Source organism: Prenolepis imparis, unplaced genomic scaffold (assembly GCF_030444845.1).
Source record: "Prenolepis imparis isolate NDT839.2.m4 unplaced genomic scaffold, iyPreImpa1.0 SCAF_132, whole genome shotgun sequence".
Lineage (NCBI taxonomy): Eukaryota > Metazoa > Arthropoda > Insecta > Hymenoptera > Formicidae > Prenolepis > Prenolepis imparis.
Genome location: NW_028141290.1, coordinates 33,287 through 52,038, shown reverse-complemented (window position 1 = coordinate 52,038; position 18,752 = coordinate 33,287). Strand labels below are relative to the sequence as shown.

Sequence of the window (18,752 nt, the reverse complement as noted above, 5' to 3'; positions counted from 1 at the left end):
ACTGCAACAATTATCTGGGTTTTTTATTTTTAGAGTAAAATTAGGAAACACCATTTTTTCCCACTGACTAGTATACAAAAATTGATCTAAAGGACCGTTATCATGTTTATTTAATAATTTAAATTTCGAATTCAGATTATTTTCTTCACTTAATTCCATAAAATTTTCTTCATATATACGATTAATTATTTGTTGCAATGGTTTATCTTTTTTTCTAATGTATCCTTTTATCTTTTGCATAAAATTTTCAAAGGGATAGGCACTGTATTCTTGTAACATTTTAAATTTTTTGACATCATCGCATACATGTAATAAATTATGAATATTAATTGAACAATTATCTTTGCCATACAAAATTATATAAGTTTTTATGAAATAATTAAAAAGAGAATTAGCGTAATCTAAATATCTAACATGATGAGGCTGAGATGATAAAATAGTGACAGCTACATTTAAAGACAAAATTAAGATAATTATCACGATTAAGTATAGATTTTAAAACAACAGGACCTGTGTATAATAAAAATTGTCTAAATTCTGTAGCTTTCCATCTTCTACTTTCTTCTAATGATCTTGGTTTACGATTAAATTCTAACGGAATATTTTTAATTTGATTTGTTAATAAATGAGAAATTTGTGAAATTTGTGCATAAGACAATTTTATTGATGGTTTACCTGTGCATCACATACTCACTAAAGTTTTTGTAACGCCCAAATCAATTAAGTGCATCGGCTCTACAGGAAAATCACGAATCATATCTAAATTTTTGATTAATTGAAGATCTGAAGTTTTTGAATTTATGTGGTGGTCTTCTTGAGATTTAGATCTAAAATCGGAATCGGTTCTATCGCGGAATTTATTTAAATTCGAGAAACAAACTCTACCGTTAATATAATCCCCTTCTATAACACATTTTGTACATGAATAATAACCGGTGTGACCCTTCGTAAATTTAATAAACGCCTTAGCAGGAGTATCGCAAATAAAACCTTTAATTTTTAAGGGATAATTAAATCTTTTGTTCTCTTTATTTATTATAATACCGTGCGTTGATAGCTCGATCATTTCGGCAATAAAATCTTTCAAAAATAAATTTGCATCGTCTGGCTTTTTTCCCCCGTGATATATACCTACAATACCTACTTTATTACGATTTTCAACTAAACTACATAGTATTGGCCACAACTGCTGATTCGAACTTTTAAAAAGTGGTAAACCATCAATATTTATGTAAACTTCTATTTCACGTAAATTTTGTAAAGACACAAATAAACATAATTTTTGAATGCAATTATTCAAACCAAAATGATAATAATGTAAATCCTGGTTCAACAATTTTTAATGTATTTTTTCTAGGAGTTTTCATTAATACGCGAGCATCCGAAGGTAATTCATCATGTTTAGATTTTAAAATAGTTAATAATTCGTTAAGTGCGACATGAGTAATTTTATTTTTCCAAGCCCAAGTAGCAAGTTGTGATTCTAATGAACATTTATTGGCTGTATTATTGGAATTTTCATGATCATTATTAATAGATTCGTTATTGAATAATTCGTTATTTAAAGTGCTTTCATTAATAAAATCATTATTAGACGTATCATCATCTGAATTTTTTAAACTTTCTAATATATTATTATCAAATTCAATATTATTGAAATTATTATCTAAATTAATGCAATTTAATTGTTCATTAATATCATTATTTATCAAATTATTATGAAAATATTGAGCAAAAGCTTGATCAGATTCAACTGAATTTATCGAAGAATCTGTACTAGCTTTTGCTCGCCTGTAATATTTGGTAGAAACCTTAGGCATATTCACTTATTTTCCAAGAGTCCTAGAGGCAACGTATCAGTGTACTCTTGAAGTAGAATAATCTGTACCAGTAACCTTCACCTCTTCCAGAGCTATATAAAATAAAAAATGTTTTAATTTATAGATTTAAGAGCATTTATTCTAAAGAAGATATAAAATAAGAATGAGTTTAAATATTCTATGGAGATTTAGAGTTAATGCGCTAAGTCAAACACATATAATTAAGGCTACGATTAAAGCTATATGGTACACTACGATACAAATGCTTCAAAACATCATTCTATTTTTCTTCTCTATTCCAGGAAAATAAAGATAGAATGTTTTAAAGAATTTGTAGCGTAGCTTATTTGACCGCAGCTTAACAGAGAATTATAGTACATACAATATGTAAAAATCTTAAAATGTGTATTATGCATGGGATATTGTTAACTTTGTTAGTTTATTAAAAAGTTAATTTATTAAAAATATCATCTAAAACTATAAATTAATTTTAAAGCTGTAGCAATAATATATCTATATCTTTTATGAACATATACAGTTTATATTCTAGCTATTTTCGAACAGATTCTCAATATCGACCACATTTTCATAACAAAATATGTTGATATATTTTATTTTTAAAAAGATTAATAATTGTGATAAGTAAATAAATTAATATATAACGCTTATATATGTTCTATTCTCGCCTAATAATAAAAAAAATGTATCGTTATATAAATGAAATGACTTTTTAGGTTATGAAAATAATATCTGCTAAATTTATATATATTAAATACATATAAAACTATATATATACTTACATTGTCAATTCTCCGTATCCGTATTTTGCAGTTGAGACTGAGTAGCCCAGAAATGGGCTGTTTTATATAAATATTGAGATCACTCGAACGAGAGAACACACGTGTCTTGAGACTTCCAAGGAGAGTCGCCGGTACACGAGTAGGCTCGTGCGCGCTGCTTATCGCTGCACGAACCCGCCAAATCAGATCACATGATCGCGCTTGACCAATCCGCGTGACTCGTACATAGCAGTCTTTTTTTTTATCGCGTGATATATGCGTAATACCATGGCCCAAGTGTGTGGTATTACGCATGTATGGCGCCATAAAAAAATTTTAATTGCTATACACGATTAGAATTTTATAAACATAACGACGGAAAATATGAAGCTATACCTTACGTGACGGAAAAGTAACAAGTAATGCTATGCTTTACATAAAACCCTTTTTTGATGACAAAAAAAATGAATAATGATAAGTCCAAAATAAGTCCATGTACAAACGTCCATTGGATGTACAGTATATATTCATAAATTATATATAATTATATAAAAGGGACGCCCAATGGATATCCAATGGACGTCCGTTTATACAGCCAATATATATCCTTGTATGGATGTACATTGGACGACCTTATTATGTCCACGGACGTATGGTAGTAAAATGGACGTAAAACGGACGTCCATAAGATGTACGGTGCTATTTGGGTTATTATCCAAATTGGCATGAGAATTATTGTCGCAATTAAAGAGGGCATTTAAATGTGTTAAGGCATTTAAATGAGACTGAGAGAGACCGAAACAAGTAAGAGTGAGTGAAAGAGAAGTTCAGATGGCACTACTGGGCAACTCGCTTACTTCGCGCATGCGCACTCCATTTTGGCCAACACAAAATCGAGAGAGTTGCGCTACTGTATATACTGTGCTGCAGCATTATTTCATAGTTCAAAGACGTTTGTCTGACCACTACAATTAATTATAAGTGAATTTCCTATTGAATTGTGATTCAAAAATATTATGCTGCATTATGAATTTCAGAATCAGAACCCAAATTGCATTTATGAATTTATATTTGTCAACACTTGTAAAATCGGCTGAAAAATTTTTGAAATCTGGCATAACAATTAATCTTCTTCTTCTTCACGTGCCATGCCCGTCTATTCCGGACTTAGGCGACTTCTCTTTCATATACATGTGTTGCGCATGTGGATTATACACATTGTATATGGGACCTACAGTTTAAACGCCGATTCCGAACGGCCATGATCTTTGTTTACCATTTTTAGAGAAGTGTACTAGGCAAGGTATACTCTCGGTGGTTTGCCATTGCCTTCCGAGAGGAGAACGAGCGAATATAATTTTTGGTCTTACCGGGAATCGAACCCGGGACCCTTGGCTCTATAGATCATGCTCGCACTCTATAGACCACGCTCGCCCTCAATTAATAATCAAAATCAATTAATTAAATTTAAATTTGTATTACTTTGCGCATTAGTAGATTCTGTCGCACGATCTATTATGCAAATTTTTATATAGTTCACCATTATAAATGTCACTATTGAAAGACTTTCTTTCATCTGGTGGATTACATTGTATTTTAATATACTGTACAATTAGTAACATTTCATTTAATTTTGGTCTGGCTAATATTTTAATCAATTAAAGTATTGCTTATTTTGCAGAATTTGAAATGTATACATTTGTTCATACCTCTACATCTCTGATACAATTGATACTTCAAAAGGTAGACATTTAAAAAGATCTGATCATTTTCAAGATTATGATAGCAATATGTCTGACAATGTTTTTAGAAGATTATTTTTATGAAAATTTGTCTAATGAGAGAAATAATACAATTATGTTTGAAGCTGCCGGCCTCACAATTTCTGACGTATTAATAATGATAACTGGTGTCTGCCTTCGATATAATTTATCAAATTCTGCAAAACAAGCAATACTTCCAATTACAAAAATGAATGCATATAAGTTTTGACAAAATATAATGGACTGAAAAAACAAATTAAAATAATTGAAAAATATAATATATATAAGTTAATATTAATGTTATTTAATATCTTAAAAAATATTTTTTTTTTTAATATTAAATATTAATTTATTTTTAGATATTACATATTTATTTATATATTACATTTTTTAATTATTTTAATTTGTTTTTTCAGTCCATTATATTTTGCCAAAACTTATATGCATTCATTTTATATTACGTTGCTGAATTTTGATTTAAGTTTGTTTTCATGTACAGAAAGTTTATTTGAAAAAATTTTATTAAAAGATTTAAGTTTTTTAAAAAAATATTAAATATATATATATATATATATATATATATATAAAGTATATATATAACAAAGTTCCGCTCTTTTCAATAAATTATTATGCGTAGCATCAATTAAACTGGAACGTTTAACGCTTCTGCACGCTCTTATTATGCGCTCTCGAAGATCATCGATACTATTAATCGCTATTTCATTGTATACGACTGACTTTAAGTATCCCCCCATAAGTACATATCTAGTGGAGATAAATCCGGTGAACGAGCCGGCCAGCGACATGGACCATGTGTACTAATCAACCGATCTCCGTACATAGTATTCAGATAATTTCGAATTATTACTACATTATGTGCTGGACATCCGTCTTGTTGAAAATACATGCTTCTTCATGTATCATAAGGAACGTCTTCCATAAGTTGGGGCAGATAATATTGCAAAAAATGAAGATATCCATCTGACGTTAAGTTTTCCTCATAAAGATACGGTCCAATTAAATAACCGTTCAAAATGCCAAACCAAACATTAATACTTATTTTGTTTTGAAAATTATGCACACGAGTCCAATGCGGATTCTCCGTTGTCCAGAAATGTTGATTATGACGGTTTACAATACCATTATTCGTAAATTTTGATTCATCTGTCCACATTATTTTATTCAAAACTTCATGGTCTTCTTCGTAAGTAGCGATTAGCCATGCGATAAATTGTAGGCGTCGAGGACCATCAGTTAAGTGTAAGTGTTGTACTAATGTCATTTTGAATGGGTGATACTTATTCTTCTTTGCAATTCTGATTACACTTGCTTGTGATATATCCATTTCTGCAGCGACTGCTCGAGTAGAAGTATGCGGATTAACTTCAAAACTGGCCAGTACTAACGCGGCGTTGTTATCATTAATAACTAGCCTAGTACGATTGACACGTTTTCCACATGGAAATGTGCCATGTAAACGTAAAGAACGCTCAATATTAAAAAAACTTTTTTGCAGAAGGATGAGCTCTATCCGGATATCGTTCTCTGTACAAAGCCACTTCATTGCGTGCATTTCTTCTACACTCGCCGAATACTAGTAACATATCTACTTTTTCCGTATTACAATAGCGATTCATTATATCAAGTTTTAGACACACTAAATTGATACTAGATAAACTGATACTAAAAATTTCCTGATCAGATTAATAGCTAAGCTACATGGTAACATAAGGTCAAAGTCAAGTCTGTTTACTATTTACGTTTTTAGTGAACTTCCTCGATAGCAAAGAATTACGCTGTAGAAGCTTTAAAATCGTTAATTTTGAATTAAAATGTTACATAAAGTAAAATTGTATGCAATCATTAAATTATTGTTAAATTTGTTGACGGTTACAAATTGGTAAATTTCTGATTAATGACATTTTTTGTCAGATTATTGTAAGTACCCCAAAAATCGTGGCGATCGTTACGAGAACCACCTTTATAAGATTAAAATATAAAATATCTCGTAAACTATTCACTTTTTGACCATCCTACCCTTATAATTTTTTATCCAGAATATTGTGAGGAATCAATTTATATAAAAAAAATGATGGTTCCATTTAAAAAATTCAAGGTGACATTAATTTGTTTATAAAAAAAAAAATTTTTTTTAAATTTTTTATTGCATGTTAAAGCTTGCGTAAAGCAGATTGATTTTCACTGTATAAACTTTTTTTTAAACTGGCGGAAATGTCCAGATTTATAAATCCACAATAAAAAAAGAGATGTAGACCTGAGAAGTGTTTTTTAATTTCTTCTTTGGGCAAGAATTAATGCATTTTTATGAAAAATTTAACTCTAGCTTAATTATTTGATTATTCCATATTTACGATATGTGTCACATTTAAATATATTTATAATTAAAATAAATGATTTAGGATTATTTTAATTATTTTATTTTCTTAGTTTCATAACTAGAAAAATTATTAGAGATTTCTTAGTTATTAGAGAATTTTGTAATTATGGGAGCTATATAAAATTCCTCTTTCTCGATTCACTTTTTTGTCGATGTTAATTAGCATAGTTTTATTTCGTGCGCGATATATTCTATGAGCAACATGTTTTAAAATATTGCAGACCAATGAAATTAATTAAAATTTTGAGTTATTTAAATTTATGTTTGGTTGATATTATATTTATAAATTTAATGAAAAAAGAAGCTCGTATCTTTCAAAGTTTTTTCGGAAATATAATCTGTTTAGATGATTTTTATAAAAATATAAATTAAGCGATGATAATGTAATAGAAAAAAATGAATTTTTCTATTCATGCGATGTGCTTAATTCTATTTTAATTTTTCTATTGCTATTATTAATATTAAAATTTATTTATCCGATAATATGACATATATTTAAGTCTTATTTTTATGGTCCTCTTCATGTGTCAAATATTAATAAAATCCATAATAAATATTTAACATTATTTTTATTTGACGTATGCTATATATATCTATATATATAAAGGTGCATATCAATTTCTTTACATTTTCATAATTTTATATTACGATATATGTAATGACATTTATTTACATAATTATAAATAAAATCTTGAATTTTTAACATTAAAATCAAATGATATATTTAATGTTTCAAATGTGTATCTGTGTGTGAGCATGTGTGTGTATATTATATTCGTGTGTATTTATTTGCGCATGTTATGTCCCTATAGAAATGTTTTTCCTTCATCAAACATGAAATATAAAGCCAAAGAACAGCTTCAGATTAGAACATTGTTTAGGAGAATCTCAGGCAAGTATATATCGAGAGCACATAATTATTTCAACCTAGGCTTAACTACTTTTGCAAAAATTACATCCGATAGCAATTAATTACAATGCGCAGCATTTATTCCAGCTTTTGTTATTTTCACAGAAATGGAAGATTCTAAAATAATGGAAGGATTAATGATTGGCGAAAATATATTATTGTACAAAACTATGTAATTCTTCAGTCGATTTTTCGAATAAACAATAATCGAGAATATAGGCAAATTTTGTTTGCGTTATAATTTTATATATTATTTTGTAAAATAAACTTATAGTTCGATGTAATTTAGTGGCCATGACTCGAGGAATCTTGCAATTCGTTAGATTTGTAAACTAGTATTTTTTTCTCGAAATCTGCTCGAAATCGGCATTAATTATATTTTAATGAATTGTTTCGCGTTTCAGATATTCACAAAATAGATTCAATTTTAAGATATGACTTAAGTGGTCTGGATAGAATTATTGTAGAATTTAATTTCTTCATTTTCAAGTATTAAATATTAGGTTACATAAAAAATATTATGTTAATAATTATCCATCGAATTTCGCATTTATTCTATTTGCCGGAAATATAAGTTATTCGAGTTTGTTAGATATTAAAGATATTAGTTTGAAATTTAGTTATGTTAATAAATATAAATACGAATACATTTGCAAAATTACTTGTCATTTTCACTTTTGATTGTTATTAAATTATATACAAGGACTGACTATAAAAAGTCAAACTTTAAGTGTTTTGGTTTTCACGTTTCAACAAAATTTAACACATATACGTTTTTTTAAAGTCTTCGTCATTTTTGTCTAAAAAATCGCCACATAAACTGAACACATCCTTATTAAAACCATCATAAAACATAATTTAAAAACAATAACATACTCATACTCATGGGAAAGTTGATAAAGAATTCGATAACACAGTATTACAAGATGGTTTTACACTATTGCATTTAGGTGATTTTTTTAAGTTCGATTTCATTATGAACAGCCTATGTATATATTGTTTATTTCATCGTATTTCGAAGATAAAATTAAATTGTAATAAGAAAAAATATTCTCAACATACAAAATAATATTCGAATTTCAATGCATTTTACTTTGCATTTAACATATTTATTATAATTACATATATGATTAATCGTTAGGATTAATTTATTAATTTTTATTATAATTTATTGTGATTTCATTTGTAACATTTCTTTCTTTTCAATTTTGATTGATTTTTTTTTTATTCATCTTTTCTATTCGCCAGATATAACATTGAAGAAGGCGCGTTTAGAGTTCGCGATCGATTGTCTGCATAACGTTATGCAAATCAATCAAAAAAAAAATTTTGCCTTTAGTCCGCATTGCTTATATGAAGGACTTCTATTGGCTTACTTTATAGCCACAGATGCCATCATTCAGGAGCATCTAGAAAGCATCCTTTATTTAGATTTATATAAGTATACGTTTATAGATTACTATAGGCGAAACATTATAGATCCATACAAGGTAATCAATTCTGATACATTTTTGCATTAAACAATAAAAATAAATAATTGTGGAAAAGGAGTTTGCAAAATTTGCATGCCAGACTTTAAAAAAAAATGTAGAAACAATTATTCAACAAAAACTTTGCCACTCTGAAAGATTAATTAAGCGATAATAGCAATAAAGAAAAAAATGTTTTTTTACTGACAAATAGATTCGTTAATTTGTGTGTGTGTGTGTGTGTGTGTGTGTGTGTGTGTGTGACACATCTTAAATTAGACAATACAATACAATCTTTTAATGACAAATCTTTTAACAAAATCCAGAAAATTTGCTTATTAATTCTTGAAATTAATTCTGACTCTTTTTCAATTTAGATTAATTTGAATAAAGTAACTTAGCAATTTTTAAAAGTATAACACACACACATAAAGATTATGCCTGCAGGAATATAAATTTTATGAAGTTAATATATTATAAATAATAAGGATCTAAAAAGACATGAAGATCTCACATTTTCTTTGATATTCTCGATTCTAGATTAAAACAAATGATGAATTTACATGTTGAATTAGACATCAAAAGAGTTTAATACATCATTCGGTACTCAAATGTTTAAACATTTTCGACGATTCTATCGAGACATTAAATAGCATTAACATCCCTTTCTAAAAAAGGCATGTTAACTGTGTGAATTCAATTTGTATCGAAGTTTTGAAGCCTCTTTTCCGCGATGCTGATTGTTTGTCTCGAAGTTTGCTTCGCGGCTTGAATCACAACTAAGATCGTTTGACAGTTTGACAGTTTGCGGTTAATCATTTAGAATAACATAAAGAAGATAAAAGATAGAAATAGAAGAGATATAAGAGAAAGACAAGAATAAGGCTAAGGTATGTATTTTATAATATATATGTTATATAATATATATATATATTTATATGTTTATATATATGTTTGTATAATATATATGTTTATATGTGTTTGCGGTAGGCTCCTGATCCTGCTCCCAGAACCGTGTAACAAGGTCGACCAATTCATGGTCGGCGGTGCACTGAAACGAGCGGCGGTGATCTTCTGAAAATGCTGCGTCGGAGCCTCCAGAGAGAATCCATCCTAGGATTGTTTTCTGGGCAATGGGCATCTGCGGTCCGCCCTTGCGCAGACCTTCTTCAAATATTATAGAGCAAACTTCTGCTCCCAGGAGCAGCTCTGCTGGGTCGTTCTCCAAATATTGCGGATCAGCCAATTGAAGTCCCTGGATGTGCGGCCAATTGCGTTGGCACTTCGCTGCGGTGCCGTGTTGCAGAGAGAGACGCGGCAACACGAAGGCCACGACCGTGAGCTCGGCATCGGTCACCTTCGTGGCAATGTTCAGTGTGATCTTGCCGCGGGTCGTTCCAGGACGTGCTCCTCCAATCCCGAAGATGGACAAGTCCGAATGGGAACGGGGTAGGCGAAGTCGTTGCGCCAATGTCTCGGAAACGATCGATACCTCGGAGCTTTGATCAATCAGAGCTCGTACGGCATGAAGTGCCCCATGGCGATCAGCGATGTTTACACGAGCGGTTGCAAGGAGAACTGCCTTCCTGTCGTCGTTCCTATGCACTGTGGCAAGTGTCGTGGCTTCAAGTTGGGATTGTGAAGTGTATGCGTCGTGCAGCATGGTGTGGTGACGTGCCTTACACGTGAAGCAGTTCTTCTTCGACTGGCACCTCGTGAGAAAGTGATTCCCAAGGCAATTAAAGCACAGTCTGCTTGTCTCGACGAATGTCTTTCGATCGGCAGCAGATTTGGTCTTGAAATCGCGGCATGTCATTAGTGGGTGTCTCTCGCGACAAAGTGTGCACTGCGGTGCTTCGGATCCGTGCTTCGCGACGTGTGATTTAGCGGTTCGTGTTGAATCTCCGTAGATCTTCGTGACGCCTTTTGGCTTCGCGGCGTTAAGTGTTAACGTGCGTCGGCTTACAAAGTCGAGAAGTGCTTCGTGACGCGGTGGTTCGACGGAGTCCGATGTGGCAGACTCCCATTCCAAGCGAGTGCGTGCGTCAAATAGTTCGATGACCAGGTGATTAAAAAGGTCCATTCCGTGCGTGTTGATTGGGCGACCTATGCTTTCCTGTGCATTCACGGCGGTAGTGACGGCGTTGTGAATGCGGCTCAATTCTTCCGCGCTTTCTCCCTTCATCCTTGGCACAGCGGTGAACGCGGCGAAATTGGAGCGGATAAGTTCCTTCTTGTTGTCAAAATGTTTGCACAAGATCGCCCACGCGCGGTCATAGTTCTCACCCGTGACCGGTAATGATCGAATTAATTTTTCAGCTTGCCCTTGCAAACTAGACCGGAGATAATGGAAGCGCTCGATGTTGGACGCTGAAGTATTCTCACCGACGACGGATTGAAAGAGGTCCCGAAACGACGGCCAGTCAGCGTATGCGCCCGAAAACTGCGGGAGCTTGATGCGCGGTAACGAGGTTTTCGGAGCACCATCGTTGTTGCTTGGAGGCGCCACAGTGACTCTAAAGTGGTCGGCGTACCCATCTAACATACTTCGTTGCAGCACGTAGGTATTCTCAGTCATTCCAAAGAGGTCGGAGTTGACGTACTCGCTCTCCTTGAATTTATCTTTCAGGGCAGCACGGATCAAGTCATGCTGGGCCTCAAATTTCAGCCACAATTAGTCCAGGATTCTGATGCGGGTAGCGACGGCACTGGCCGTGATGTTGGCGGAGCCCAGCTTCTTCAGATACTCCACCGAACGCGAGATGCGGACTTGAATCTCGCGTTGAGAGTCATGCAACGTAGTTGAATCCATATTCGATCCTCACACGTATTTCTTTGCAGATCACTTCACTCCCGTCACCAGAGACAACGCTCACGAACTTGCGGATGCCGGCGCGACGATGTAAAGAATCCGGCTCGAAGGACCAGAAATATGTTCGAGAGCACGTAAAGGAGAGTGGAATCGACTTGGCAGTTGATGGATAGGACACTCCGTTTTTCGTTTTAATAACACAGTTTAATATTCAACAAATTAAATACGTTTCACAGTTGATAAGTTTCAAGCAATTCTGTCGTTAAACAGATAATTAATCCAGTAATCAAAGTCGACATCAATTTCACAGCGGTTTTCGGCGGTAAATAAGCGGTTTCAGCGAGTGTGCGATATGCGGTTTTATTAAGCGGTGAACAGCGATAAAAGCTGGTGCTCGATCGCGCGAGCTCCTTTTATTACCTTTACGAGGGAGTTGCCCCTTTTGTGCTGCGCCAATAGTTTCGTATAGTTTTAAATTTGGTCGAGGTGACTCAAGGGCGCCAAGTGTAATTGGTCGTCCCATAATCTTCGCGGAGTAAGCACGCTCCTGGCATGCGCAAGGTGTTGGATCGCTCGATCGATTGGCCCACGTAGGCCCACGTGATATCTATCCACTGACTATCGCGCATGCTTCTCGTGATATCGGCGGTTGCGAGACAGTGCGGTAACAGTTAGAAATTTATTTTCTGTTGGTGTTTTGAGAGCTGACAGTTTTTTATGACCCGACAATTTATGACTTATTTGTTTTGTGTACAAAGACGATCGAAGTCGAATTTTGACTGATTTTATGTACGCGAAACAGAAATTAATTATTTATGTAATTCTTATCACCATCTCAAACAATATGTTTATACATATACATACATATACAAATTGTAAAGAAGAAGGAATGAATTTAAAATTATCATTTTAAAATGTATATTTTTTTATGTATATTTCAATATTGTGTTGTTATATATATATATATATATATATATATATATATATTATATTCATTTCTTTTTTAACTTTTATACAACAAAATTGTCAAGTTTCCCTCTCCTTCACAATTATTATAAATTATATACATATTAAAAATTCCATATAACATGTTTTTATTTTATAAGGTGTCCTCTTCAATTACGGGCAAATTGTTATTTTTCATCGCGACGTTCTTAAAGTTGCTAAAGAGAAAGAGAGGGGGAGAGAGAGGGGGAGAGAGAGAGAGAGAGAGAGAGAGAGAGAGAGAGAGAGAGAGAGAGAGAGAGAGAGAGAGAGAGAGACGAGACAAACAAGAAAAATACACACAGAGAGGTATGTAGAAAGAGAGAAAAATATTGTACATTTTATTGATCAGTGACATATAACATTGTGACTTATCTTGATAATTTATTTATTTATTTATAATTTATTTATGTATTTTTGACTTATCTTGGTAATTATATTTCTATTAAAGGAAGTTAGGGAACCCGAAAAATCAGAAAATTGTGAAACTTTTTGTACAAGTAAAGCAGTCTATTCGTAACACAAAATTTTTTTTTGTTCGTGCTACATTATGTTTTGTAATTATCCCTTGAGAAAAAAATGTAAATTTTTTGCATAATAATTGTTGAATATTGAAAAATATCGAAAAATGGTTTAAACAACTCCTTTTTATACATCATAATAAATTTTTTTGCTATTACAAAAAGAATTTTTGATTTTTGAATTTCGTTTTAGTATTTTTAATTATTAAAATAGTTATTTTCAAAGTTTCTTACTTCTCTTCTTAGATTTTTTGCTTTCTTTTTCCAATCACATTTTTAATTTATATATATATATATATATATATACACATATCATTTTTGTTCTTTAGTTTTCGTTATTTCAATCTCGCATTTTTTCATGAATTTTTTAATTTTAAGTTTTTCCTTTTTTTAAATATAAATTTTTATATTTTTAATTAATATAATTTCTATATTTATTTTTTTTACTTATAATATATATATATATATTAAATATATATATTTTATATATTTATTTTAGTATATTTTTATTAATTTATTTCATTACTCATTTAATAATTTTTAAATAATTTAAGTTAAATGATAAAATCATATTAAAATATTGTAAAGTTTAAAAATAATAGATACATATACTCGATTCTTTTATAATTTTGCATTTTATAATTGAATATAAGTCCAAAATTTAATCTATACATTTAAATTGTACAGTATTTAATTTAAAATTGTATAATTTTCATATAATTCGTTTCAATGTGTTAATAATTTTTTTGAAATTATAGAGGAATAAAATAAATATATTTTAAAAGAAGAGGTTACACATAAAACAATACAATATGTCGGACGATAAAGAATTGTTTGAAAAAATAGATGCTGTAAGTACACATTATCTGAATTTAAACAGTTAAATGGCATGAAAGTTTTAAGATCTAATGAATTGCTAGATAACGTACAACTTTTTGATTCGACAATGTGAGTATTCGAAATTATTTTGATTCTATCGAATTAAAATTTATAAATATAAATTGTTTAGACATTTATAAAATTTATTTTACAATTAATTTAATTAATATTTTCTATTTAACTTATTAATATTTTCAATATTTTTTCTGTTTATTGGCTTAATATATTTTATATTGAAAATTAAATTGTATTTCATAAATTTATAAAAAAAAATTTATTGTTATAAATCTGTTTAAAATTTTTAGATTTATTTTACTTTGTAATTTATTTTCTAAATTTGTATAAATTTATTTAAAAATTTACGAATAATAATAAATTTTGATAATAATTTAAATTAAGTATTAATATAACACATTTAACAATTTAAAAAAAATTGAGTAATAAAAATATTGTAATTATTAAAAATGTATTATAATATTATATATATATATATATAAGTATATACATAGATACACATATATATACATTATAATATTAATGTATTTACAATATATATCTATATATATATATATATATATATATATATAAGTGGCGCGCGCGAAGCGCGCGCTTGTGTGTTGTTTTAAGTAGTAAGAATAAAAAAAGCGGTAGGAAATTATATTCGCGAGCCCGTGAAATTAAACGTCAAAAGAGATATTAACTTTATTGCAGTGACCACGCATTGTTTCAAAGTTCAAAATTTACAAATTTCAACAGCCTGTCAATCTGAAGCACCAAGTGTATCGACTCCTTCTGAAAAACAAAAGCGCAAAAGCTGTAAGCATGCCATCTTATCATGTTACCTTTTTTAAATATTATATTATAAACCCTTTAATAATCTAATTTTTTTAATCATTTATAAACGAATTATATTTTAAAGACGTATTTTATTTTGTAAAGGACATACTTTAAACCTTCTGTCAATTAACGGATACTCGCGGAGATCCTAAGAAACTTTAAATGTTAAAAGTTTGTCGGAATTTCTTTTTGTCCAAAATAAAATAAAAATAAAATTCCTTTGTATTCCGAAACCTTAAGAAACACGATAGAAAAAAAAATATAATAACTGCTATAAATAAATTGTCACGGCATAAAGTGTGAAAAAGACACAGTTTTAATACTTGCATACCCATACATTGATAAATATTTTAAAAATAATTCAATTGACGAAAGAGTTAAATTTAAGTAAAATGAAAATTGTTAATAAATGTTTGAATTTGATATAAACGTGATTCTATTTCTTTTACCGCTTTGCTACTTATTTCATCTTCAATAGTCTAACATTTTATCAAAATGTGTTTAAGCAAATTATTTTTAATACTTGAGAATATAAAATATTATACAAATTCTCAAAGATAAAAATTTAAGAAATAATTCAATTGACGAAAGAGTTAAATTTAAGTAAAATGAAAATTGTTAATAAATGTTTGAATTTGATATAAACGTGATTCTATTTCTTACCGCTTTGCTACTTATTTCATTTTCAATAGTCTAACATTTTATCAAAATGTGTTTAAGCAAATTATTTTTAATACTTGAGAATATAAAATATTATACAAATTCTCAAAGATAAAAATTTAAGAAATAATTCAATTGACGAAAGAGTTAAATTTAAGTAAAATGAAAATTGTTAATAAATGTTTGAATTTGATATAAACGTGATTCTATTTCTTTTACCGCTTTACTACTTATTTCATCTTCAATAGTCTAACATTTTATCAAAATGTGTTTAAGCAAATTATTTTTAATACTTGAGAATATAAAATATTATACAAATTCTCAAAGACACTTGATATTTTATACGCAAAATCTGATTGCATTTCCGATTTTATTGATACAACTTGACTACTTTTTGCTGTTTTCAATATCTCAATGTTTTTTTTCCGTTTTCTGTCAAAAATTAAGCATGCACGTGAGCAAGTTTCCCTACCAGAATAGTATGTCGCTGTTCGTGTTGTTACCTGCTTCATTAATCTCAGATAAATGGATGATCAAAAAGGATATCACCGACGCTGATATTTCCGCTTTGATTCAACGACTGAGAACCGAGGAAGGAATGCGCATGCTGTGGAATCTGCTAAATAGTAATACGTCATCAGAAGATAATACAGACCTCCTGATATGGCCGATCTTCGAGGTGGAAAAAGATCTTAAATCCGTGAGCTGCTGCGAGTACTAGGTGCCGAGGATTTGTTGAAGGTCGAAGCGATTGATGTGGACAATGACTTCACGTTTTTCAAAGCCAGTATGCGTCTTGACAATGTCGTGCACCGTTCTCGCGTCAAGGTCACGGAAGAGAACATCGCCGTAGGTGCGATCACCTTGATCCACAGCGGACAAGAGCAGCACTCTTCGAACACCAAATACCGTAAGGTGAATTACAATCATCCGTTTGTCTGGCTGATCTATGACAGACTGAATCGAAGTATCGACTTTGTCGGTGCTTTCAATAAATTTGCTAAGCCCGATTCTTAAGATAGATGGTCGTAGGAAAATTGAGTTCAGGAGTAGACGAGTAGACAACATACACTATGAAACGGTGATGAGTAAGACTAGGTGCATACTATCGACTTTTAATCGATTAAAGCTTAATCGAGCGTTAAAAAGTAATTAATTATTATGAGAATGCGCAAATAGTTTCATCTACTTGATATCGGCTAAACTATTTGTCCATTAAAAAATAGTTGATGCTGCTTGACATTGATTAAAATATTATTTAATTTAGATGTAAAATGGATATTATGCGTCTTGGATAAAGTAATTATTCTTAATTCTTTATCGCATTTAAATATTACTATTTCATAATTTCTTGCTATTTTTTATCTTTTTCGTGGTTTAATATTAATATCGAATTTGGTTGGATTCACTAGTGCGCACATTAAAAGTTATTGCTCACAAATTTACTATGGCAAAATCATTTTGAAAAATAAGAATAATAATTAATACTGAGAGCTAATATATTATTATTGTTCAATACAAATAGTGATAATAATAACTCGTACTATTATAAATTATCTTACTGTTTTCATTACTTATTTTATTATAAATTTGTGTATAATTTTCTTTAACATGCACCAGTGCGCACTAGTGCATCCAACTGAATTCGCTATAAGGGATTCGATGGACATTTTATCTTTGTCATATTATAGCTATGCTATATACCTATATACCTATATAGGTATCTATTTATTAATTTATATTTTCATAATTGTACCACCATGTATGAGATAACGTATATTTATATAATAATAAATTTTGAAAGATATTAAAATAATACGTTTTGACTTTTTTGTGTGTGTTTGTATGTGTGTGTGTGTTTTTTATATAATTCTGAAGAACAGATTTTCTTCCGTTTATGATGAAATATAAAGCGAGAGAAAGGGTTGGACGGTGGTCGTGCACGTTGCGTCGCTGAAACTCGCCTGAGGCGAAGAGTATGCGAAACGCAAGGTTCGAGTCCACCCAGACCCAGAAAAGATTTTTAGAGAATTTAGGCGCATGGGGGTCGTGCACGCTGAGTCGCCGAAGCTCTCCTGAGGAGGCTAGTAGGGGTAACACAGTTCGAACCCCCCCCCCCCCAGACAGTACTAGGGATATGGTAAAAAGGTATAATTAAGAATATAGGTTAAGTTAAAAACTAAGTAATGTATTGTAAGAAATAAATAAAGGATGGAAAAGTCTTTTGGGCAAAACAGCTGGAGACTATAATCCCAGGTTATTTTATATAAAGCGAGAGAACAGCTTCAGAGGACCCCACGGTTCGTCACTCCCGCGGTAGTTATAACGACTCCAAACCCTCTGCTGTGTGTGTGTGTGTGGGTGTATGGGTGGGTGTGTGTGTGGGTGGGTGTGGGTGTGTGTGGGGGGGGTGTATGGGGGTGTGTATGTGGGAATGTGTGTGGAGTCGTTAACTACTGCGAGAGTGACGAACCGTGGGATCTTTATCTCTGCTGACACACATACACACCCCCACACACACACGCATCACGCACACACTTAACATTGACGTACTCATACACCATACACATGATGTGCAAAATCCAACCGAGCAACCTCCCCGTGGTGCACATTGGATAACGCGAATGCCGGCGGTATTGATAAAAATCTTGCAAAATGCAGGGGTAACTATGAAATGCGATAACTCGGCTCCTAGACATGATAGAGCAATGTTTCTTGCGGCATTTTAAAGGGAAGGGTTCCTACTTCAAAGCCAATGTGGTGGCATTTATGGTTCCATCCCTGCTTTTTCCATGGACAACTACAAAGTCAAGAAATTTTCAGAGTTTTTTCACCATCTGATTTTAAGCCTCGTACGAGAAACAGTTCGATGAGACGAATAATGCTATATTACCCACTTTAAAGTTGAGGCTTCACCCGT

The 18,752-nt window shown here is 31.4% G+C and overlaps 2 protein-coding genes across 2 annotated transcripts; one reads left to right on the top strand and one right to left on the bottom strand.

The window, feature by feature from the left end:
• Positions 1-1,856: 1,856 nt before the first annotated feature.
• Positions 1,857-11,717, bottom strand: LOC145947732 (uncharacterized). The gene is made up of 3 exons (XM_083057511.1): positions 10,153-11,717; positions 5,503-5,795; positions 1,857-1,912 (listed from the first exon to the last, which is right to left on the bottom strand). The coding sequence occupies exons 1-3, from the start codon at positions 11,715-11,717 to the stop codon at positions 1,857-1,859; spliced, it is 1,914 nt and encodes a 637-aa protein (XP_082913637.1).
• Positions 11,718-16,280: 4,563 nt separating this feature from the next.
• On the top strand, positions 16,281-16,849 carry LOC145947731 (plasminogen activator inhibitor 2, macrophage-like). Its single transcript, XM_083057510.1, has 2 exons — positions 16,281-16,532; positions 16,574-16,849. The coding sequence occupies exons 1-2, from the start codon at positions 16,281-16,283 to the stop codon at positions 16,847-16,849; spliced, it is 528 nt and encodes a 175-aa protein (XP_082913636.1).
• Positions 16,850-18,752: the final 1,903 nt, after the last annotated feature.